This window comes from Lissotriton helveticus, chromosome 5_1 (assembly GCF_964261635.1).
Source record: "Lissotriton helveticus chromosome 5_1, aLisHel1.1, whole genome shotgun sequence".
NCBI classification, from domain to species: domain Eukaryota; kingdom Metazoa; phylum Chordata; class Amphibia; order Caudata; family Salamandridae; genus Lissotriton; species Lissotriton helveticus.
In genome coordinates, this window is record NC_136065.1 from 280,799,857 (window position 1) to 280,825,822 (window position 25,966).

Genomic DNA, 25,966 nt, shown 5'->3' on the forward strand with positions numbered 1-25,966 from the left:
CTGTAATCAAGGGGAGCAGTATCCCACCCAGTGAGACCGCATCCACTCAACTCAAAACCGAGGCCAATAGAAAGTAAAACATCAATTATAACATGGGGTGAAAACGAGAGCTCTGAAAACCCTCGCGCCTTTTAGGCCAACAATGCCACGTGCGTCCTGACGGCGGAGCCACGTCTCTCTTTCAAAGGCGGCAGCTCGGTCAGCTTATCTTTAACCAGAATCTTTACAACTAGACAATATCGATTGCAATATTGGATACAAGTCGACAGCACGGCGTGAATCACTTTCAGCAGAAATAAAGGAATATTAATATTTAGTGGCTTAACTTGACCCTGCGGTGAAGTCTTTTAAGTGTATTTTCATTACCGTTTCCACGTCTAGCCCCCGGGACTTGACGAGTAAGCACCTATTATGCATAAGACAGCCAGGAACTCACTTTCACAAATAAATCCCCTTTTAATTGCCTGGTAAGGCTGTTGAGCGGGGTCAGAACAGGCGATAATATGTCACCCTGGGCGGTAAAAATTGATTTGGGAGTTTGAAGAAGGGGAAAGCAGGAGGAATCTGAATAGAAAGGCGGGTGTTGCTCGAGCCTGTTGCTGGAAAGGCAATCTCTGCTCCAGAGTCACTGGTGCCGCGCAGCCTGTAAAATGCTGACACTGTGGCCAGGATTCAATCCAAGCTCGAATTAAGTGACTTGATGGTGATGAAAGAGCGTGAAATGATTGTCGCCCTCAGTAGCTCTCAGCATTCCTGAAGGTGTCTGGGAGCCGTTCCTGATCCAATTTCCAGTAACCCTTGAGTGAGAAGAACAGAATCTGCAGGACCTGAAGTGGGTGTATTGTATTGGGTTCTATTGTAACATTTATATAGTGCCTACTCCCCCCCATGTGAGTCGCTTAAGCGCTTGCCTCCATGAGTAGCATGCGGCACCATGTAGGGTTTGTGGTTGAAGAGTATGTCTTTGTTTTTGTTCCTATGTTGGAAGTGTTTCCATGTCATGCATGATGACCGCCGAGGTGCGGTCTCGTGTTATGGGACACAGCTCTTAGCAGAGTGATGGATGAAGGAGCTTGAGAGATAGGCATACCGTTTACAGAAGGGGCTGACGTCCGCGCTGAGTGGCAGGGCGGGAGGGGGGAGACTACTACAACAAAATACAAAAAAAAAAAGAACTTACCTGGCCGTCCTGCTGCACCGGCGCGTCACTGCTGTTCTCCTCATCCTTGCCAGCACAGACTCCCAGAATCCCCTTGAGCCAATACTAACGCTGCTCCCATTCATTAGAGCAGCGTGTGGACTGGCCTGGGCACCCTCGATTTGCACTTCCTGGGAGATTGGGAGCCTGCGACTGCTGCCTCCAACCCGGCGATGTAGCTGTGGTTGGAGAGAGCTTCAGTGCGCATGACGCTTTGGCCGGCCCAAGACGGCCGGCCAAACCGTCATGAGTACTGAATCACAGTGTTCACCACTCTGACTGCCCCCAACCCTAATGGCCCCGCCCCCAAGACTCGCCCGGGAGAGAAAAATAAAATGATAATAAACCTAGTCTATTATCATTTTATTTTTCATTTTTTGGAGCTGCTGGCATGGCAGAGAAGCCACTGCTGACAGTTTATGGTTTTCAGCAAGCTGGAAGCTTGGAACAGCTCTATAGATCCCTTTATGGTATTTCTTATGGCCACGGTCCATTAAGCTGGTTACAGCACATAATTGTCTATTCTGATTTATTTTATTTATGTTCTAGAGCAGGCACAGGTTGGGTAGATGGTAGGAAGATCTGCTGGGATGGACTTAATTACAGTCATCAATCTTATGATTTGTTTTTGCGAGATGTCAAGAAGCGGTCATGGTAGGTGGTTAGATGAGACTTGCAGTTAAGGAATGAATTAGAGTGCTCCAGTTTCCAGCAGTATGTGGACGTTGTCTTCAGTTATTCCATGCATGTTCAGTTGGCGATGGGTGGTTTGTTGCCTTGGACTGGCACAGTACTGGGGGATAGACCTAAACTGCAGCAGTTCTATCTTATGTGAGAGTGAGAGGGCCAGACAGGGAGTTATTATGCATTCTTTCAGAACCACATTTGACTGCATGACTGTTGAGTGCTCTCATATTAGTGTTAGTAAGGGAACTGGTAAGGTTATGTATGAATTTATATTATTATATAACACCCAAATTAGACAAAGGTCAGTCCTTACCTGGACATAGAAAGTTGTTAGTCTATTTGCTAATGTGAAGAGAGTGTTCTGGTAGGGCTATTCCATTTCTGTGAACGGTAGCTTGTACTTGAGGAAGCAGTTATTATTTCAGGTTCTGTCTAAGAGTTATGGTTTGGTGCAGTGATCTTGGATGCTTCAGATCTTGACTGATAATGAGTTTCAGAGCATGGCGGCTTATACCAAGAAAGAGGTGTGTTCTATGGATTTCCTATAGTAAGGTGGTGTGATGATCCATGGTAAAATCCTTGAGTGTAGTATCCTATTTTGTCTCTATTGCTTGAGTTTAATTTGTAGGTGTGGTGGTCCTTTTCCTTGGAAGGCTGTGTGGACAGTGCAAAGTGCCTTAAACATTGCTCAGATAGCTACAGGGAGTCAGAAGAGTGCTTGCAGGACTGGCAGCATACATTCTCTGGGGTGACAGCAGAGAAGAAGTCTTGGAGTAGCATTTTGAATTAGCTGTATTTTAAGTATGATGATACTGAGGATGCTGAAGAATATTCTGTTGGTATAGTTGAGCCTAGAGAATATGAGTGTGAGTATAGATTTATATTGGTACCAAAGATGTGTAAGCTGCATTGCAGTGTTTCATAGCATAATATATTCTCATTGTGACTTGCTGACATGTGGTATCTAGGATAGATATGCATACATTGTTAACTCTAGGTTCCTTACCTCTACTGATGGAGTTGGAGGGGCATAGAGTTCCTCAGATCATATAGCAGTAGGCTGAGATTTGTGGTGTGGTGCTCAGGTCATGATCTCTATTTATCCGTTGTTGAGCTTTAGATGGTTTTTATCATCCATGCATCTATGGCAAGGAAGCAGTTGTGAAGTCTTGACTTGTGGAGGTCTTCTGGGCCATACATTTTAAGAACTGTTTATGTATCATCCATATAGTTGTAACATTTGAGGTTTAACTATTTATGTGAGGTTGAACTATCAAATGAGGGCTGTCAAGGGGGTTAAGTATGTGTTGAATAAGAGAGGAGATTGTCGGACCCCCAAGGTACAGCACAATGTTGAGGGTGACGTAAATGGTGGTAGGTACGCCAAGAGTTGTCTGTTTTGAAGAATAATCCAATCCCTTTCAGAGTTCTCTGATATGATGCAGCCGAAGCAATAGGGCGGCCACTCTGTAGTTGTCCATTGTGAGCATTAGGTCATCTGAAATGGATGAGGGAAACTCTGGGCTTTTACCTGGTCTGAATCCAGATTGCTGGTCAGACATTTTGTCATTTTCCTCAGTAAACCTGGAAAGTTTAGTAAAAACTCCTATTTCAAATATTTTACCTAGGAACGGCCCATTAGATATTGGTCTGTAGTTTGTTGGTTTGGATGGCTTGATATTCTTCTTCTTGAAGAGCTTCCTAATACAGAACGTTTTCAACTTGGACAGAAAATAAATTAGTTCTAGTGACTTGTTGGGTAAGCTTCTAGTGACCTCCCCTTGTAAGGGTCTAGGAAGGATATCTTTGTAGATTTCTGGACATGCTAGGTCTGAAGGTGATCCTGATGGTTTGCTTAAAATGATAATATTGTGAAATTCTTTTGCGGAGAGGATATTGTATTGTATTGTATTGTATTGTATTGTATATAACATGGATGTATGACGTTACAACGCATACTTTTACCACGCATACCTTTACAACGCGGTTTTTACCACGCATACCATTACAACGCATAGCGCTTAGAGGTGCTGGATAGTGGTAAGTATAATTTTCTAATCCAACTCCAGTCCCCGTGGACACTAGGGAAGGTGTTGGATAGAAAATTAAACTTATTCCCTATCCTAGAGCGCCCCCAGCGCAATGCGTTGTAATGGTAGTGCATTGTAAAAATTTCGTTGTAAACGTTACATACCATATAACATTTATAAAGCGCAACAAACACCCCACGGGTACCCTGGCGCTAAAAAGATACGTGAAACACAGACCAGCAGGAGCAAGAAGGATGACTAAAGATGAAAAGCAACCTAAGATGAGCATTACTGAAGCCCAACAGAATTAGTTTCTAGGGAACAACCAAGTTTTAATCTTTTTCCTGAACAGGGTCAAAGTACTACATTGTCTGACTCGAGCGGAAGCTCATTCCAGAGTTTCGCAGCAGCAAAACTAAAGAATCTTCCTCCCAGTCTGGCCCTGTGAAACCTGGGTACCCTTGCCAAGTAAGCAGAAGAGGAGCGAAGACTCCGGGTAGGTGTATACCGAACCAGTTTCCTCTGCAGTGGCCTAGGACCAAATCCATGCAGGGCCCTGAACCCAATACAAAGAGATTTAAAATGTATTCTTTGCTGCACAGGGAGCCAATGTAGATCGGCTTGGCACAATGTGACAGAGGAGTCCCTTGGTCTGGACAGGGCTAGTTTCGCTGCTGTGTTCTGAACACGCTGCAGTCTCTGGATTAGATATTTGGGAGATTCCAGCAATAAGGCGTTACAGTAGTCAAGTCTACTCAGAATAACGCCTTGAATAATCAAGGCTCTAGCAATAGCTGGAAGCAATGGAAGAATCTTCCTTAGAGCTCTCATAAGGCCGAAACAGCACCCCACCGTCTTGTTCACTTGAGTCTCCAGTGACAAGTTGGTGTTGAACAGGACACCCAAGTTACGCACCGTCATAGATGGCTCCAGGGGAGTGGAAGTATCAAGAGGCCAGAAGTTACAAGGAAGAGGCCGGGGAACCTTCCCAACTGCACAGTGTAAAATTTCGGTCTTACCCAAATTAAATTATAAGGAGTTTTCACGTAACCACTGCGCAGTATTATGCATACATGCATGAAATTCCTCGGGAGCGTTAGGTTGGATTCCATCCAGAGATAGAATGATCTGAGTGTCGTCAGCATAGTTTACCACCTTAACATTGTGGTTCCGAATAATATTAATCAGAGGGCTCAGATAAATGTTGAATAAAATTGGGCTAATAGCCGACCCTTGTGGAACCCCATGACAGATGTTTGTGAAGGCTGGCTGGAATGGAGAAAGAGCCACTGCCTGACACCTGCCAGATAGATAGGATTGAAACCAAACCAGGGCGGTGCCCACTACTCCCGCTTCCTCTAGATGCGTCAGCAGAATGTCATGACTGACCGTGTCGAACGTGGCTGACAGGTCAAGCAGCACAAGTATTGCTGATTGTCCCCTGTCTGCCATCTGACGCAGATCGTCCATCACGGTCACCAAGGCCGATTCAGTTCCATGTTCTGGACGAAAGCCAAATTGTACATCTGCCAGGCAGCCAGAGCGTTCTAAGAAGGCTGACAAAGATTTGCTGACCATGCGTTCCAGAATCTTCACTGGATAGGGGAGGAGAGAGATGGGCCGATAATTACCCGGGCAGGTAGGGTCAAGAGTGGCCTTCTTCAAGAGTGGTGTAACTATCGCCCGTTTCCAACCAGATGGTACTACTCCACTAGAAAGTGATTGATTACAGATATTTCGGAGCCTAGGGAAGAGTTCTAAGGCAAATTCCTTCTAGATTTTATGTGGAAGGGGGTCCAGTGGGGAGCCTGATGAAACACCCATGGCGAGCCTACCAAATTCCTCTTCCGAGAGGGGCTCAAAATGATCAAGAGGACTCAGTTTATCTGCCCCTTCATCAATCGGTGAATCTATGTGGGGCGCTACACCCACACTAGCCATTAAGGTTACTGCCTTAGAGGTCATGCCTTCTACCCCCCCCCCAGAAATGTCATTTTTTAGCCCAGTGATAATAGTAGTAATTTTATCCTGGAAAAAGGTTGCTAAGTTATCACAGAGACCTTGGGAAGGCAGGATCTGGTTATGTAAACACTGAGGATTAGCAAGATCCTCAACTACTTTGAAAATACATTTAGACGTATTCGTCGAATTCAAAATGACTCCTGCGAAATATTCCTGTTTGGCGGCAAAAATTTCTTTTTTATAAAGGGATATAGCCACTTTCCAGGCTAACTTATCCTCGTCTGCATAGTGCTTTCTCCATTTTCTTTCTGCCTGTTTACATTTTGATTTCAAGTCCTCAAGTTTGTTGTTGAACCACCTAGTTGAGGGTCTACCTCTATTTTTACATTTTACATATTGAAAGTAGTTAGTGGAGGAACACTGGTGCTGTCCCCTTTTGCAGTGGTTGAGTCACATGTTGATGAAGTATAGGCTGTGTTCTTTTTAACCCCTTCCATGCTCATGACGAGCTCAGCTCATCATGCAGTACACTGCTTGTGTGCTCATGACGAGCTGAGCTCGTCATGAGCAATGGGATTTAAAAAAGGGCAGCACCAAGGATGAATTGCCTTAGCATTGATGTGGTTAATGCGATAGAGATTTTGTGACAGAATTGTGCCATCTTAAGGGTTTTGGAGGCCACGGGCAAGAAATATTTTCAGCCCCTGTTTGGAACAAGGTTTGATTATATTACGCATGATGACATATCATCTTGTGTTATAAGATATAGAAACAGACAGAAGTGCAACAGAGAAAAAGTTCACTTTTCATGTGCCCCCTTAGAAGGTAGGGCCCTAGGCAATTGTCCACTTTGCCCATGCCTTACAATGTCTCTGCCACAGAAGGCTTGTGATTGTTGTGTTTTGGTGTTTTGCACTCTGAATAGCAGAATTCTGCTATAATCTTGTGGAGTTCCTTATATGGAAAGTCCACGTCATTAATGCGTGTTCTGATGCCTGCTCTGTTGGCTCATTTATAGCGGTGTTGTAAGATTTTGTCTTTTTCATGTCTTGGGTTCCTCTTCGTGCGTTGCAGTATGCTGAGATGTGTTTACATTATTTTTTTTCTTTGTTTTAACAAAATTTTATTAAACCTAATGAGAAGTACAATGCAGCATTACAATTATACACCATGCATGGAACCAAAACTAGAAGAGAAGTACATAGCAGTACTACAATGATACAACATTCATGGAGGCTTAGTGAGAAAGGAGAAAAAAAACAGAACAATATCACATGGAGCACATGTAGGAATATAGAACATATGCAGGGAGGGTTAATGCATGCCTCAACCCTCAGTGTTAGGGGGAAGTACACCTTTGCTTTGAAAGCCACTTTGTTTACCTGCGCAGTAGCCCCTCCCAGCCCTTTCACATAACATAGGCTCGATAGGGCTGGTGCAGTACATCAGATTATCGCAAATCCAAGGTTGCTGCTCTTTTCCATTATGGATCACCATCTTCAGCAACCTTATTGCACCTCAGCAGTGTCCTGCAGTCCATCACCCGTCTCTCCATCATGGGTAAGCAAATATGTTCTTAGTGGATCCCAGATATCTCAGGGTCGCGATATAGTGGAAATCACAGCAGAGTAAAGCTCAAGCTGTTCATTGCAGTATATCATGTCATGTAACCAACTCCTACATTTGGGAGTCTGTCCTCTACCCCATCTGCACACTACTTGTCACTTTGCCAATAGGAGGGACAGTGATGTGAATTTTGCAAGCTGAGTGTCCAGTTCCCCTATGTATCCCAACATTGTAACAATAGGATCTGTCGGGACCTTGGAGTCTATCATGTCCGATAGCACGGTTATCACCTCAGTCCAATACTCAGCACCGAAGACCAGGCCACGTAAAGGAACCCCACCTCTGGAGACTTACATCTGATGCAATTCATATCCCCCTGAAGCAAAACCTGTGTAGCGAGACTGACATTTTGTATGCTCTTTGCAATATTTGCAATATTTTATAATGGATAATGCAGAGGCATGTTCTAGAGGATAATAGCCCTGTCTCTCGGCAAACAAATGACCATATTCTGTCATCAATCTCTCGTCCAAGCTCCAACTCTCAGCCTGTTCACGCCATCCAATGTGGGCTACCCATCATCCCTGAGAGGCAGGATACAGTAAATTGATTAAATGTTTAGTAGAGGCTGCACTCAGCAGGCTCTCTAAAGGTGCTGGAGTAGAGGGCTTCACCGGCATCTGCGGAAGGGATAGTTTGCAACCGCTATGGAGCGTAAGATAGAGAAATGTGTCAAGCAGGGTACAGAGAGAAAGAGTGCCCTATATTCCTCTCTGAAGACAAAGGAGCTATTCCTATAGAGATCTCCCCAGCAGATCAGCCCTCTAGTGCAGAATCCCATTCGGGCACCAGTTCCATGAGTTGGAGGCAATAGGAGGTGAAACTCCAGCAGCAGTCGAGGTGAGTATACATAACCTGGTCCATCCTTCTAGCTTAGTTTATCTCATGCTCTAAACGTGCAGTCTACTGTTGAGACATCCCTTTGTACAATGGGTACCTGTCTCTCCAGAAAAGAGGGTGGAGGAATTGGAGACATACTGTTAAACCGCTAAATAAAGCAGGGGGTTGAAACAGTAGTGGGCAAAGTGTGCCTGTGTGCACAAATAGTAAAGCTAAAGAACTGGATCCTCAAATTGGCCCAGGCTCAAGGGTAGCATGAGGGTCTCCCATCCGACTCTGGGTTGCTTACCAGCCCAGGCCAGTCTAATCGTTTGTGAGTTAAGGGCATCGAAGAGGGCTTTATTGAGTGTCTGCGGTATATTCATGAATAGATATAAGACAGTATCACCATTTTCATAAGACCGACTCAGCCAGCCATAGAGAGTGGGAGGGATATCAAGCGAGTTAATCGCTCAATTATGTGGTCGATGGTGACTCCATAGTTCTCCATAATCGCCTCTTTCCGATCCCTATGCACCCATATCCCCTGCGATTTTAGGGCATCATCACATCATTTCAGTGGAAAATCAGGTGCAAAGCAAGGCATGCTGGTCGTGAGAGGCAGTATCTGCGATTTTTCCCAACTGATGGTGAATACAGAGAGTAAGTAAAAGCAGATGCATTCTCACATATTATCGCTAAGGATTGACTGTGGTTCTGTAACATATAAGGTCATGTCATCTGCATATAAGGAACACAGAGTAGGTTGCTCATGTAGCTTATGGTGTGCTGGGAAAAGTGTTGTTGAAGCCCAGCAGCCAACGACTCAATGTCTAGGGCAAAAAGAAGAGGTAAAAGGGAGCATTCCTGCCTCATGCCCCTATGGATCGCCAGTGGTGCAGAATAGACATTATTTATGCATATATGCGCTAAATGCACACTATAAAGTAGTTGTCAGCAACTTAAATCCCCATGGTATACTCATCATACCCAATACTGTGAATAAGTAATCCCTCTCTAGGGAGTCAAATGCTTTAGAAACATCTAAAAAATATAGCTGCAATATTTGGGTCCGGGTTGATGTCTTCCAAGATAGCGAAGAGGGAGGTGTGGGCCACAACAAATTCAGGTTGATCGGGTCATATAAGTTCAGGCGATTAGCAATCAGTTCAGCCAAAATTTTCATGTCACAATTTATGAGTCAGAGGGTCCAATAGGAGTCACATTTATGAGCCGGTTTGTCAGGTTTTAGTAGCGTAACATTCACTGCCTCTTATATAGAAGGTAGGAGAATCCCGTTTGCCCGTGCCTCTTTGAAGGTTGCCAGCAGCCTAGGGACTAAGAGATCCAGATACCATTTATAAAACAATTTGGTGAGCAGGCCGTCCAAACCAGGGGGCATATTACCAATGATTAGCGATATTTATCGCTAAAAATGCTTAGCAACGAATTTTTTAATGCTAAGCATCGCCGGAAATTATCGCAGAGATAACTTGCTATTAACAAGGTTTATCTCAGAAGTGATAAAAATCCTCGCGCTAACTGCCAAATGAGAGATTATCGCTGGAAAACCAACGATAATCTCTCGAAGTTTGGCGTTAGAATGATGATAGGGGCTCACAAACTTAGCCATGATATCCACCTTCCATAGGATATCATGACAAAGTCAGGAAAATACCAGGTGTAAAAAAAAAGCAGTGCTAACCGCGGTTAGCGCTGCTTTTTTTTATCACTAAGAGGGTTAGCGAAATCCTTGATAATAGGAGAAATGTCGCTTAACAACATTTCTCCTATTATTTTTCTCTGGAACGCCCCCTTTGCATCTCATTAGAGATGCAAGGGGAAGCGTAGAGAAAAAGGGTGCTAACATGCAAATTTGCGTGTTAGCACCCTGTTGCTGATAGGGAGATAATTTTATCTCCGCTTTCTTGGCTTTTAAAGCCAAAAAAGCGGAGATAAATCCCTTGATAATATGCCCCCAGGTGTTTTTCCTGTGGAGTGTGCACCAACCATATCCCTCAGCTCAAAAAGAGGCGGCAAGCATCACTGAACCAGCCCAACGCTGTGTCCTCTAAATATTTACCTACCTGTTTGAAAGTCCTTGCCTCTGTAGTTATATTAAGGTCCTGAAAATATTGCATGAACACTGTCATGACCTGCGTAGTATCTCAGCACATCCGCCCGGTCAATCTTCAATCCCCACAATGCACCGAGCAGCCCAAGGTCATTTGATCTTAGCAGCTAGTGACCGGCTAGGTCTGTCTCCCTCACCACAGTGCTGTCAGCCAGGGGAGCTCCTCAGCATTCAAGCTCAGGCCCAGGGGCGAGCCACCACTGCTAGGGCAGGAGAGCCTCTCAGTCACTCTTCTCCAGGGGGCTGTGTAAACATTGACACCTCCAGTCCACAGTGAGACCCCCCCGCAACGACCGGGTTAGCTGCAGGGGAGGGCTTCTGTTGTTTTGATGGGGGAATACCTCTCTCACTCTGCCACAGGGCACCAGGAGCAGGCGAGCGCACCCTGGCCACGATGCGCCCTCCCCCCCACAGCGGTCAGGCAGCCCCAGTTCTCTCTGGCAGTCAGTTCAATGGGCATGCAGGCAGGTGGGGGGTTGGTACTCACTGTTTGTCGATCTGGCCTATGCACTCGTGCTGTGCTGGAAGGTGGGGCTACTCACGGGTAGGCTGCGTCAGCTTCTTGTTTGATGGGCCTCTGGGCCAGTCTCTCAGCATTTGTCAGGCTTGGCTGCTGGGCCACTGTGCGTCCCGTAGGGCCTCCACGACTCGGTCCCCATCAGCTCCAGCTCTCAATGTCTCTCCCTCTTGCAGGATCAGCATGCGGAAGCCCCGCCCCGGGCCCCGGGGACAAAAGTCCAGGCCAGCAGTGCCGCCCAGGCAGTCATCACGCTACGGGGGTCGGTGAGGTTCCGTAAAAATTATTACGACGTTCTGGGCATTACCGAATATGGACGAGTTTGGTATCTACGAACCGTAAATGACGAGTTCGGCAAGTGTGCGTATTTTCGCTATGCTACCTGCCAGGGTTCGTCTAATATTACGTGTTCCATCCGAACCCATGGGTTCCATTTTAGATACGGCATCCATTTTGTTTCTTGCCCTCACGTAGTCAGCGAGCAGGTAACTGTTCGCCCCTTGACCCTCTAGTTCCCAAGCCTGGCGGAGGACGCATATTCCTTTCATGCGTCTTTATGGCCGGAGGAATGACACAGCGAAGGCAGATGGCCCAGCTTGAGAGTAATCTGGTCGTGCCGGCCTATTGTGACAGCCGTGCAGGAGATGGGATCCAACTCTTTGATCCTACGATCATGCTTCCGATATTACCCCCACACTCTTTTCTCTACACGTGTCTGACTTCCTTGCAGCTGTCCTTGTCTCTTTCTCCTGGTCATTTACAACTCTAATGAGTGTGCCTAATGGTGGGAAGATGTACTTTTACAGTTGGGAACCGACATTGCTACTGTAATCATGTTCCGGGATTCTGAACACATGAAAGCGACCCCTCTGAAGTTTTACTGTGGGAACTGAATTGTAACCTTTTGTTCACATGTTGTGCAATGGCAACATTGTGTATAAAAGAGAGCGACCCACATATGCAATTCGAAGCAGACTCGCAGAACCTACATGTCCATGTACTTCTTATGACTCTTGTTTCCCTGCAGTAATAAACGCTGATCTTTGACGCCGAAGGAAGTGTCCCGTGTCTCTGTAGTTTGTGCGCCGAAACAGGTATCCCATGAAGGTTATAGGTGTTGTTCCCTGGCACCGCTGGTACTGTTAAAAGTCCAGTCCTTCAGTTGGCGCCCAACGTGGGGCGACTTCAGCGGTACCGGTCCAAAGCCTGATGATCGTGAGGAACTTCGTGTGAAATCTCCGAGGGAAGGTGCACCCCGCTTCATCGATCCTGTTGTCGAAATAAGTGGCCCGAAGATTTTCCCTGCGAAGATTCCCGCCTCCTGACGGCTGCGACGGACCGATGCCCTGACTGTCGACCTGTCTTCGACGCCCGGTGCAGACCTTACGTACAAGCGAGACGATAGACGGGCCTTCCTGGTGACGCCATTGAAGTTCTGAGTTAAGTATTTGTGGGTCGCTCCCAGTCCTTAGTGGTTGTTCTAGCTTCTCGAAAGCTTTGTTGTAGCCTTTTAAGGCTTTGTTGTAATAGCTCCCTGAGCTTTATTATAGCCTCCTCAGGCTTTGTTGTTAGCTCTCCGAGCTTTGTGATAGCCTTAAGGCTTTGTTGTATTGCATGGTTCCATTGCATTTGTGGTTCTTAGTATTGGTTCTTAGTATTATTTGACAGTTGCAATTGCCAAAAACCGAGGGTTTTGACTTACACGAGGTTTTATTGCTTCGGTAATCCTTGAAGTTTGATACTAGGTTAGTGTGCACGATGCCTAGCCATAGTGGTTTGTTTCGTATTTTCAAGTGTTGCGCAATGGATTCCCGGTTGGAGGACTCGTGTCCGATACCTCCAGTTGGAACTCCGATACATGATCTTTATAGTCGACATGGGGTGGGTCCTATAATATATAATGATTACTGGATCCGCTATACAAAGAAAGACGGTGACCTTAGATGGCCACCACATGGAACTTTTGAACTTTCGATTTTAGATAATCTTGAGGCTAAATTATTTTTAAAGAAAGCTAGGCCAGCTATGTTTGATTCCTTTCGGATATGGCGTAAAGAGGCCAAGCAGAAAGAAATCAAACAACTTAAAAAGGATCAAAAACAAGGGTTCGTTCCGATAATGCAAACTATCTCAGAATGTAAACAGGACAAAGAAGAAAAGGAAATGGAAATTTCTACTAGATTGCATCACATGAAAATAGATAAATGTTATCCGGTTTTACCGACTAGTCTAGAGAAGAAAGGAGAAGATTCGAAAGAGGATTCCTTGTTATCGTATTTAATGAAATCACCACCTCCTTATGTACAGGGTGCTACTGCTCCTGTAGCTCCTCCTGTAGCTCCTCTTGTTGCTCCAGCGGCTGCGGGTCAGCCCGTTGTTAACCCTACGTTTGTTCCACCACCTGTCCTTGTTCCTACTGCCCCTGTACCTGTACCTTCGCAGACTGTTGTTTCTGCTACTCCGACTACCTTTTCCGTTCCTACTATGCCTTCCTTCACCTCCAGTGTTGTTGCCCCTGCTTTTCTTTCTCCTTCTGTTCGTAAGCTTGTTCCTAACTCTGTTGCTACCCTTTATTCGCCACTTTCTGGTCCGTTATTCCCGTCTGATTTATCTGAAACTCCTCAGAGACGGAGTCAGATCCCTAGTGGTAGGGAGAAAGAGACGTTAGTAACCATGGCACATAGGTGGATAAGACATCCTGCTAACTACACTCCTCGTGTGGTCTTTGACACGTTTTCTCAGTTTAATGAGCCTACGCAGAGATTCGTGTTTGAAGAGATGTGTAACTTTTTGAGGGAAGAATGGTTTAATGATGATGTAGATGATGTACCGTCCGACATTATTGAACTTCAGAGTCACTTTTTGAATGGTATGATTATAGGTGAAGATGTACGACGTGCCGTGGAACGCTTATTAGCATTCAGATCCACAGCACGTTCTCGGGTGTCATTAGACGATACCACTGAGAATTGGAAAGCGGTTCCTGGTCAGTATCCTATGAGAGAGGTTCCGCCACTTTGGGTGCCTGGTGACCCTGGTGCTGCCCCTCCAATTCTACCGCATTTTCGGAGGGTATGGATACATCTTCCATGGAAACGATCGGAAGTTTTGCAAGTGAAGCAATCCTTGCCCGGTCCGCGTAAAAATCCGGCTGGTTATTATAAGGAGTTATCACAACTGGTGGAAGCTTCTATTATGAACCTTGCCGACATCGACATGTTATTCGGTAATGTTGTACCGCAACCAGTTTGGGCTAAAATTCGTCAAGCTGACCACGCAGTTGAATTAGGGGGTGATTGGGCTGCATTGATAACGGCTGATGGATTACAAGTTGGTGGGGCTAAGCCTGATCAGCTGATCTTGGATTTGCCTCAGAAAATCATGACGCTCATGAAAACTCTCATGCCAGCGATGAAGGTGAACTGGGATAAGTTATCTGCTTGTAAGCAAAAGAAAGACGAGAGTGTCTCGGATTTCTTCACGAGGTTTGAGGACGCGTTTGTCGACCACAGCGGTCAGGACATGGGCGCTGAGGGAGGCCAGCGGTTATTTGTTGACAAGTTCGTGTCGAATTTGTTACCTGAGCTAAGCAACAAATTGAAGAATTCAGAGAGTGCGTGGGCAGTTTCAACCCCTGCGCAAATACTAGCAACGGCCCAGTATTATGAGAATAGGGAAAAGGAAGAAAGTGATCGTGTAGAAAAGAAAACGAAGGAGCTCAAAACGAAGGTTTTGTTGCAGCAAGCATATCCTCCACGATCAACCCAAAATGATTCACAACAGCAGTATCGACCACGAGCACAGCCCGATAGGATACAGCAGCGCTCTGACAACTTTGATTATAGATCTTCACTTGGGTATAATCAGTGCGCATATTGTAAGAAAGAGGGACACCTAAAATATGATTGTCTTGCCTTACGGGACCGTCTGAATGGTGTGTCGACACGAGGAAACCGTGGTGGTGGTCCTCAACAGGCATCACGAGGTAGAGGTCGTGGTTCATCCCACAATCAGATTGATCGTCATCAAAATCAATCAGATACGAATAATTGTTTTGACCAGCGAAACTTGGGGTCAGTTCGATCTGCACAGTATAATGTGGATGATTATTACGTAGAGCATGAGACTGTTGCAAACGACCATTACTAGGACAGCCAACGACAAAGAGAGGGAGTAGTGTCAGTTCCGGTCGATCAGAGTGGGCCTTATGTTGCAGTTGCTACATCGGGTGTAGTTGAGCCTTTTCTGTTAGACACTGGTGCGACGAAAAGTTCCATCATACATTCGAAACTCCCTGGCGCACCTTTGTCTGGCTTAACGAACGTTTCCGTTGGATTCTCTGGCGCCCCTGTTAGTAACCCAGTCTCTAGTCCTTTGCCTCTTATGATTGGACCTCGTGAACTAACGGCTCCACTGATTCTATCTACAGGTTGTGGTGAGAATCTTTTGGGCCTGGATCTATTAAAACAATTATATGCAACTTTGTATTGTTCCCCCGAAGGAGTGGAGCTTACATTGGGACGGAGAGTGATCTCTCCCATGTATTTATCAGTAGATAAATTCCCACCGGAATTGAGTTCCCTCCCTGCGTCCTTATGGGCCACAGGTCCCAATGATGTGGGCCTGTTAGACATTCCACCCTATGTGATCCAATTGAAACCAAATGCGCGGTTACCGCGTTTACCTCAATATCGTATTTCTCTTGAGGGCGAACGAGCACTGTTAGCAATCGTTCATGATCTCATTGGAAAAGGTGTTGTTGAAGAAACTCGTGGAAACGTGTGTAATAGCCCTGTATTGCCAATTCTGAAACAAACTGACCCAACTAAACCTCCTGTGTATCGTTTCGTTATAGATTTGAGAGAGGTAAATAAAATAGTGGTTACACAATTTCCTGTGGTTCCTGACATTACGGCCTTACTAACAATGATTCCGGCATCTGCCTCCTGGTTCACGGTGATCGATCTAAAGAATGCCTTCTTTAGTATCCCGATTGCAGAGGAGAGCAGAGACCTATTCGGATTCTCATTAGGTGGTCGCAGTTTTAGGCTAAAACGCGCTCCACAGGGCTACTGTGAGAGTCCGTCAATCTACAGCCAAGCACTTAAAGGTCAACTTGATGCCTTTGTTTTACCTAAAGGTGCGGCTTTGATTCAATACTTTGACGATCTTTTAGTGGCGGCCGATACAGAAGCTATTTGCAAAATGGCTACGGTATCATTGTTGCACTATCTACATGACCTATTGCTAAGTGTGCAGAGAGAGTGGTTATGCACAATCCTGGGAAGGGCACCCCCACTCCTCCTGGCCATTTTGCCCCTCCTACATACCCTTTCGAAGTCATCCAGTTGGACTTTATCCACATGGACCGATGTAATAACTTGAAGTATGTGTTGGTTGTGGTGTGTGCGTTCTCTAGGTGGATTGAGGCCTATCCCCTTAAGGATAATACGGCTTTATCCACGGCAAAAATTTTGCTCAAAGAATATTTTCCTCGGTATGGAATGCCTCGGGTTGTATGGTCGGACAACGGAAGTGAGTTTGTTGGGAGTGTGATGAAGAGTGTGTGTCGTGGTTTGGGGATAGTACAAAAATTTCATAGTGCAAACCATCCACAATCAGCAGGCTTGGTGGAAGGATATAATGGCACTCTAAAACTGAAATTGGCTAAAATTCAGGCAACAACTGGTTTATCATGGCCCGACGCTTTGCCTCTGGCTCTACTGTCGACCAGGGCAACTGTACACCCTCGAGTAGGGCTCAGCCCATATGAGATTGTGTTCGGCCGCCCTGCTAATGTATGGGGAGTCCCAAGACCTAAAGAATTTGATAGAATTGAATACCCTATGTTGATCGATTATCTCTATGATCTGACTGCTAAATTGAGTTTGATTCACCAACAGGTCTTTGAGGCTCTGCCGTCACAAACAGAGGGTCCTGGTCATCGGCTCCAACCAGGAGACTGGATCCTCGTCCGGAACTACGGACGAAAACGGAACCTTGAACCAAGATTTGTGGGCCCGTTTCAGGTGCAGTTGGCTACGAGGACGGTGGTTCGACTACACGGACGCCGGAACTGGGTACACGCTACCCACACCAAAAGAGTCCCGTTTCCTTTGCCGTCGGACACCTGGATGAGAAGAGGTCTTTCTTCATCTGAGACCGACACTCCACAACGTTTCGTTCCACTCAGCGAAGCTCGGCTTGTATCTGACACCGTTGTTGATTCCCCTCAAACAATTTCCTCCACGTCAACCTTGGAAAATTTGACTGTTGAACAATCGCCTGAACAATTGAACACTCCTTTGCCGTCCAATCCACTGTTTGAAGATCAGACTCGCCCTGGAAGCAGCCGATACTTTCTTCGTCCACGAACAAGCCACAAATAAAAAGATTTTTTTGTTTCTAGGTTCTACATTGATCTGAAAACAGTGGACATTATATATTGTGTATCTTCTCCCTTTTTCGTACAGCCAAGAACATTATTTAGCTAGAACCTACCATCCAGGTTGACCGTAAGGCCGTGCGGGTACTTCCTTCTGTTTAGCAGCTATCGACACAAGGTCGGTTTCTTTTATCGATTTCTGGGAACTCCTGGGAATTGGTAATCGCTACTCAGAACGAAGTGCGTCAAGAACGTCGCGGACGGTCGTTAGGGGATGGAATCATTATTGTCTGAGCTGTCGAAAAGAGAGGAAATGTTGGCGCAAAGATCTGCATTGCATAAAATGTTTCATACGAAATGGTTTTTCTCACAGGTGATCATACTGTTCCTCACCATATCTATGTTACTGATAGGGGGAGTATATTATGGGTCCCATTTATTATTGTCTTCTGCTACACCTACTCTTCCGTCTCATGATCTATATTTCGTTTCTACTGTCTCTCCACATTCCTTTTATCTTCTGCCTCAACACGAACAAGTCAGACGTGCGGAATTCAGAAACAACTCTTTTATCCAACTCTTGCATCAGCATCAGTTAGTGGTAAACACTACCAATTGTTGGGTGTGTGGGTTAATGCCACATACCATGGATAAGGGAATTCCGTACTTAGTTCTGCCTTATAGTGCACAAGGGTCAGCTCGAGCATTACAAACTATGTTCCGTAGCGCACTAGATTCCTACCCCCATCGAGAACCAGGCTCAGCAAACTCTGGTCCTGGCCCATACCACAAGACTCTGGCGAGAGCTATTGCAGACTTAGATAGAGATATTTTTGACGCATCGCTCATCCCAGAGGAAGAGGTGCGAGCATATAAGGAACTAAGTGAGGCTGAGTACAGCTTATCAGTGGGTGAGAGGCAGCTTAAAAGCTCGCCACCGATATGGATTGTACCTCACCTTGGTAATTTCTGCTTGACAGGTCTTGGTCGAAATCCGAGAGCTCAGTTTGGGGAGAGTGCTTGTACCGAGACGTATGTCTTACCGACGCTCTCCTCCCCTGTCTTCCTGCCTGCCAAGGGTACCTACTTTGTATGTTATGATCGAGCCTATACGTGGTTACCTCATGACTTCTCGGGTACCTGCTATATTGCAAATCTTTTGCCTCCGACTTTCACTGTGGCCTCTGATTACCACAGAAATAGAATTGTGAGAGGTGTGGTTAGCAAAGAAGATACTTCCGGACAAGAAGCGGGAGACTTCTTCAAGGGTTTCCTACCGTTCTGGGGACCGATGGTTAATAGCAGGAACCTGAGGCAGTTAACTCGTGTAGTAGAATCAACTGCCAACATAACTGCAAATGCCCTTGGTAATTTGACAGCCGAACTCCAGGCGGATAGACTAATGACGTTGCAGAACCGTATGGTTCTAGATAACGTTCTAGCAGATAGAGGTGGGGTTTGTAAAGTCATCCATTCGAGCTGCTGCATATTCATACCTGATAACGCTCCAACGGTTTATCAAGCCATCTCTAAGTTGCACAAAATTTCGGAGTCCATACACGTGGACGAAGGAAATTGGACGCTTCTGGGATGGTTTTGGGGTCTGATATCGACTTGGGGTTGGAAGATTCTGATGATCATAGGGGTTGTTGTGACGTTTCTATTCACGTGTTGTCTTTGTGTGCAATGTGGTCCTGCCTTATGTGGTCTCTGTGCCAAAACGTGTATAAGACAGCCCGTTGTCACCAAAGAGGCATTGAAGGATAGAATAATGTATCAGCAACATCTGAATGATCTGATGAGTATCGAAATCGATTATGATTCCGACTAGTGCTTGCCTACATGAGGGCAAAAGGACCGTCTGAGGTTCCGTAAAAATTATTACGACGTTCTGGGCATTACCGAATATGGACGAGTTTGGTATCTACGAACCGTAAATGACGAATTCGGCAAGTGTGCGTATTTTCGCTATGCTACCTGCCAGGGTTCGTCTAATATTACGTGTTCCATCCGAACCCATGGGTTCCATTTTAGATACGGCATCCATTTTGTTTCTTGCCCTCATGTAGTCAGCGAGCAGGTAACTGTTCGCCCCTTGACCCTCTAGTTCCCAAGCCTGGCGGAAGACGCATATTCCTTTCATGCGTCTTTATGGCCGGAGGAATGACACAGCGAAGGCAGATGGCCCAGCTTGAGAGTAATCTGGTCGTGCCGGCCTATTGTGACAGCCGTGCAGGAGATGGGATCCAACTCTTTGATCCTACGATCATGCTTCCGATATTACCCCCACACTCTTTTCTCTACACGTGTCTGACTTCCTTGCAGCGGTCCTTGTCTCTTTCTCCTGGTCATTTACAACTCTAATGAGTGTGCCTAATGGTGGGAAGATGTACTTTTACAGTTGGGAACCGACATTGCTACTGTAATCATGTTCCGGGATTCTGAACACATGAAAGCGACCCCTCTGAAGTTTTACTGTGGGAACTGAATTGTAACCTTTTGTTCACATGTTGTGCAATGGCAACATTGTGTATAAAAGAGAGCGACCCACATATGCAATTCGAAGCAGACTCGCAGAACCTACATGTCCATGTACTTCTTATGACTCTTGTTTCCTTGCAGTAATAAACGCTGATCTTTGACGCCGAAGGAAGTGTCCCGTGTCTCTGTAGTTTGTGCGCCGAAACAGGTATCCCATGAAGGTTATAGGTGTTGTTCCCTGGCACCGCTGGTACTGTTAAAAGTCCAGTCCTTCATCGGTCCCCCCAGGTCAGCGTCCTACAGGTGCCTCCACCAACATCAAGGGGTCGCAACAGGTCCCCCGCGGCTTCCAACACCCCAGTCCAGGTGGGAAAAGCAGTAAGCGGAGTTCGCCCAGGACCCCGCATCACCAGCTGGAGCAGCACTTCACCCACAGGCCATAGACGGCACCCAGCAGCCCCAACAGCATGGGAAGGCAGCCCCCACATCAGACATCGTAGGAGACACCAGCCAGAGGTCCAAAAGAAAGCACTGGCTCACAGTGAGTATCAGGTCACTCAACAGACCTCGGGGAGGCCCGCCATGCTTGTCTGTCGTAGCGCCGTCAGTCATGTCAGGTGGTGAGGGTGAAGGACCTGTGGGCCCTGGTCACCCTAGTGGCGGAAAAGAGACCACACAACATTGATTTTCAGGGTTAACAGCAGTCCTGCTTACATACTCCTGTGGCCAGCACTGAGGGGGGAGACGGTAAGCGATCCGCAAAGAGAATGGAGACACCGGTTGGGGAGGCAAGGGCGCCAGGTCACACGAGCCTCCTTGGCAGCCTGGTGGTAGAGGGGTGGTCCCCAGAAAGGACGGAAAAGGCCCGAGGGCTGGGGGCTCACCACTCGAGGACGCATGTGGGTTGCGCCTTGCGTGGTTCTCAGATAGGAGAGGCGAGCCAGAGGGCCCTTTTGGTTCTGAAGTAAGTAGATAGTGCATAACCAGTGGTTATGATCAACGATAATACTTGTAAATATTAAAAGTGTAAATATTGAATTTATAAATGCGAATTTGAAAAAAAAAGTGGTACTGCTATCCTATAATGATTCAGCACAAAGGAGAGCTAATTTTCTGCCCTTTATACTGACGTTTCCTTTCAATGTTATCTAGGTTTAGCTTTGTAATGCTTTAATATGCTTAGACAGGGTGGATGTATTTATTTTGCTGACTGATCAATTTGTTAGGCAAGCACGGAGGCAGGATAAGATTCTTGTGGTCAAAAAGATTTAGCACAAAACTTCTGAAACTTGGCAAATTCCGCTGATCGTAATTAAAAATTCGCCCAGGCCCACTCTAACCCACCTAGCATATACCCCAAACCAACAAAAACGACATATTTTGAAAGAGAATCCTACAATACACATCACTCTTTAGAGTATATTATTCACTAATTACTACATCTCTTCAAATATCCGATAGAAAAATCTGTAAAGGATCCTGAATAATGTAGGCTTGTCATTAGTTGTGTTTATGTTAAGTTAATATTGATTTTATTAAAAACGTTTATGTATTCAGAAATATTTTTGCAATTGATGAATGGTGATTAAATTGCAATTGTAAATTTCGTAAAGTAATTTGCTCTTTTTGTACCCTTGTTTAAAAAATACTAAGTGGTGTGTTGCTGTGGTAATGTGCTCCCCGTCAGTAATTAGTACCTGTAGATATGATTCCCTTTCAAATAACTAGTTGAATGTGACTAATCAGGCAACCAGCCATGTGGGTGGGGTCCTCATCTAAAAGATGAAGTATCCTGCATGCCCCAGAAAAGCACTAATATTCTATGCGTGGTTTGTATTGAGTATTGCAGTACATCGTATCTGGGAATCAAAGGCCAAAACAGGTGAGAATCAAAACAAGTCATTTCAATAGGAAAATGAAACAAAATGACATGGTCACTGTAAGGTATTCACAGATTAAGGCGTTGGGTCTTACAGATGCAAAAGAAAAACACAACATGCAGGGTATCCTGTAAAGAATATTATGCTTTTCTTTCAAAATAACCATCATACAAGCAAAACAATGCAATGTAATGCATAAAATAATGCAAGGTAATGCATAATGCCTTTACTATGGACCAGAGGTCCCACCCTAAATGAATTGAAGAATATAATGCTAAAATCCATAAATTAGCTTGTTAATTTTATGCAGTTTCTTCTCAATACAAGTGAATGGAAGCGGGAACACGTGACTGAGAATTCAACTAACTGATACTCCCTAATAAGCAGGTGCAAGGATCTTATCGCGAGGAAAATACAAGAAGACCTCCAAGAACTGACATTGAAGGCACAAACTGGCACTGACTCCACCATTTTTTAGGTTTCGCCTGGCGATCCGCTGCGCAGCAGCGTTCGCGCAAGCGAAATCTTTTGAGAACAGTCTGGGGCTTTGTCCCGCTTCTCTGTTCCATTGGCTAGCTCCATAAATGGAGGCTAGCCATTTGAACAGAGATGCGTCACTCATTACCCGAGCAGATTCGTGGGCGTTCCGGCGATTTTTACTCATCCCGCCCCCTTTTAGAACGTCATGCGGCGGTGGGTGGTTGTTTTTTTTTTTTTGTCTCGGCATGCTTGTTTCATTTTCAACGTGTGCTTTGCAGGCGTGGGCTGCACGATTTAACTTTCCTTGAGTTGCTAGCAGGTATATGGCATATTTTACTACTTTTTTTATCCCGTTCCCGCCCCCCTCCTTCTGTCCGTGAGCCCGTTCCCGCTGTCCGTGTGCCCGTTAACCCGCCCCCCTCCCGCTGTCCATGTGCCCGTCCCCCCTCCCGCTGTCCGTGTACCCGTGCTTCTTGTTCTTCTCGTGCCTTGTTCGAGTTTTCACTTTTCAGTTCACCCCATAGCTCGTGTTCTGGCATTGTTGGATTTCGTGAACGTTGGCGCTTTTGTGGTTATCCAGTTCCCACACCCCCTCCCGCTGTCCGTGTGCCCATCCCCGCCCCCTCCCGCTGTGCAGCTGCCCCTCGTTTAGTTTCCTGTCCGTTTCCTCTGGCCTCCATTGTTCATCTGCTTTCGTGTTCTCACTTCCAGGTGTTGCATAACCATGAAGCTGTACGTCTGTGTCTGCCTGTGCCTCTCCGCCGCCTATGCAGCTCCAGGAACGGACCCTGCACTGGACTCTCACTGGGAACTGTGGAAGACATGGCACAGCAAATCCTACCACCCGGTGAGTCCGCCTCGAAGAGGCCAGCACAAAGCTTTCACTTTGGTGCACTTTCTGACGAGGTGGGTCCTCGAAATTGTAGTACTGGAATAAACACAATGTTGCGGGTGCACTGCAAATCGAATTTATATAACCTCTCCGTACTAAGTACCCCCAGATTGTTCTCGCTTCCCTCCCCCCACCCATTGGTTTGTAGTCGGTAACTTTGTTTCAACTCTGTCCATTGATCAGACGCCTGTGAACATAGATGGTTCTACGTAGCTGTTTTTAACAAGTTAAACCACATGGGTGTAAATGGGCGGGCCAAGAATTAGACACGGTTGCCAGAGTCACTTAACTCTGGCTAGTCCCTGCCGGGATGCGGCAGACCAAGGGTTAATATTTTAGTGAAGTAGCATCTTCAGTCATGAGTCTCAGCAATGTTGGGTTAAAAGTTGCAGGTGTCTTATTACAACTTCCCCGCACTGTCTCTAGGTGTTTGTGTCACTTCCTTTGGAGCAGGTGTGCGTGATAGTTCATTAGTGAGCTTAAGGTACTGCGGTGTGACGGGTTAAGGAGGTGGGTGAATAGCCTTGGCTGGGCGTGCTCGAGGACATCTGGACAATGGCGGTGGGTGAGGTGGCCGCACGTCCTGTGGGAATGTGGATCTCCCGGGGGGAACCCTGCCTGCAATGTTTGACCTGATGGAAGTTGGTAAAGCGGAACATGCTATCGCTTCTGCTTAGGCTATTTTTTTCATCTATATAAATGAAGGTGTGTTGCGTTCATTTTCCAGTGTGACTTAATAAATATCTCTAAAAGTGTCGGGACAGGCCACGGTGACAGTATATTTTATTAAATCACAAAAGCAGCCAGCAACAATGTCTCAATCCTGGTTTCTAGTGTGGTAACTTTTCCCAAAAACATGTTTTTCCTTCTAATTCTTGGTACCCCCCCGTAACCTGAGACTACGTGTGTTATCTGTTGATTAGTGCGGGGAGGGAGGGGGGGTGGATCCCAGTTAAATTGTTTAATCTGAGCTCATGGGCGGTGCTTAGTAGCTGGTAACCGGAAGAATTTTTCTTAAATTTTTTTTACACTCTCTCCCAGTGTTAGTGAGGCAGTTGTAGATTTGGTTTCATCTAAAAGGTTTTGAGATAGCAGTAGTCAGAGCGCTAATTTCGTAGAAAAGACCTGTAAATGTGAATTACTAATTTAGACTTTCTGCTTCAGAGTACAGAAGGCTGGCGCAGGATGGTTTGGGAGAAAAACCTGAAAGTTATTGAAATGCACAACCTGAACTACACTCTTGGGAAGCACACGTTCCGCCTGGGGATGAACCAGTTTGGTGACATGGTAAGTTAATGAGTGCGTTTGGCAGAGGGAACCTCATGCCACTCCCTGCCACGGGAAGCTGCTGGGCATGAATTGTTGCCTAGACATCCGAGCACATTACACAGCCTGGCAACCTGTTATCAATGAACTAATGTACAGTTTTCTTTTCCAGCCAACAGAGGAATTCCGGCAACTCATGAATGGCTACAAACACAAGCCTGAAAGGAAGTTCAGGGGATCCACGTTTCTGGCGCTAAACTTCTTCACCGCTCCCAAATCTGTAGACTGGAGTGAGCATGGTTACCTGACACCTGTCAAAGACCAGGTAATGCACAAATATGCGGTGACTCAAACAGTCATGCATTTCAGTATCACACACCATGTCAGTGTGACACTAGTCCTGGACCGTCTTGAGTTTGTCTGCCTGAGCTTTGTCGTTCAGGCTGCACATCTCTAGCAAAGGTTCATTTTCCACAAGGACATTTAATGTTTGGTTAACCTTAACTCCTGTAAGATGCCTTGTTACATATATTTTTTGCAAGTGTGCTCTGCAGAATAGTTTAAAGATTATTCTATTTTTTTTTTTATATATATATATTTTTTTATTCCATTTTTATTCCCTTGTATTACGCCCCATTACGTGTTTCTAAAGGGTAATTGTTTTATAAGACCAAGTCAGTTAGATAACACGATGGCCCCGCCCCCACGGACACACGCTGGCCGGAGACAAAAGACAGCTGGAGTGTGTGTGACCCTCGACATGTACGAGTCCTCGGGTGTGTGTGGCTGGCTGTGTGTGTGTGTGGCTCTGGGTGTCTGTGGCTCTGGGTGTGTGTGTGTGGTAGTAATTGCTGTCTGCTGAGCTCGTCCAGTAGGGTAAAATAGGTCTCACATTTGCGAGAGATTGAGCTATTGGCAATGTAAATGACAATGCCATTTATTTATCTGTTTTCAAAACCAACACATAAATAAAAATGTTTTCATTTACAATGCCAATAGCTCTAACTTTTAAAAAGGCGAAACCGTTGCATTGTAAATGCTTGTTTAAATTCTCAGCTCGTTGTCCAACCATCAGAACAAGTCTATGTTTACAACACAGTGCAGAAAATGTGCAATTTTACAACCAAAGATAAAATGGCTGCTGTGCATCAGAAATCTGAGGAGATTAGAAGACATACAAGGATTTGAGGGCCAGATTTATCAAGCGTTTTACCGTTCGCAAATGGGCTAATTCGCAGATTTGGCCCGTTTGAGAACAGTAAAAACCCTTTTGGAATGTATCATCTCAAAAGGCATTTGTAAAATAGGGAATCACAATTTTTGCAATTACCTATTTTGCGAATAATTGCGATTCCCTAAATGCAAGGCAGAAGGCAAAAGAAAATTGCAACCTGGCTTTAAGGAATCGCAAATTAGCACCAACTTCTAGTTGGTGATAATTTGCAAATTCCCCCAAAAATTCACTTTTTTGCATTTTTCTAGGTGCCATATGGCATACATACATGCCCTTAGGGCAGGGGTACTCAAAGTACGGCCCGCGGGCCAGTAGCGGCCCGGCAAGCCTTCCCTGGCGGCCCGCGGAGCTTGAGACACATCGCACCTGTGTGTG

General features: G+C 45.7%; 1 protein-coding gene across 1 annotated transcript in view; it reads left to right on the forward strand.

Moving 5' to 3' along the window:
• The window catches only part of LOC144752445 (procathepsin L-like), a 65,288-nt gene that overhangs the window by 4,841 nt on the left and 34,481 nt on the right, over window positions 1-25,966 (forward strand). Inside the window, exons 2-4 of the mRNA XM_078640372.1 lie at window positions 22,911-23,046; window positions 24,256-24,378; window positions 24,530-24,682. Coding sequence (XP_078496498.1) covers window positions 22,911-23,046; window positions 24,256-24,378; window positions 24,530-24,682 — 412 coding nt within the window. The remainder of the gene's footprint in view (window positions 1-22,910; window positions 23,047-24,255; window positions 24,379-24,529; window positions 24,683-25,966) is intronic.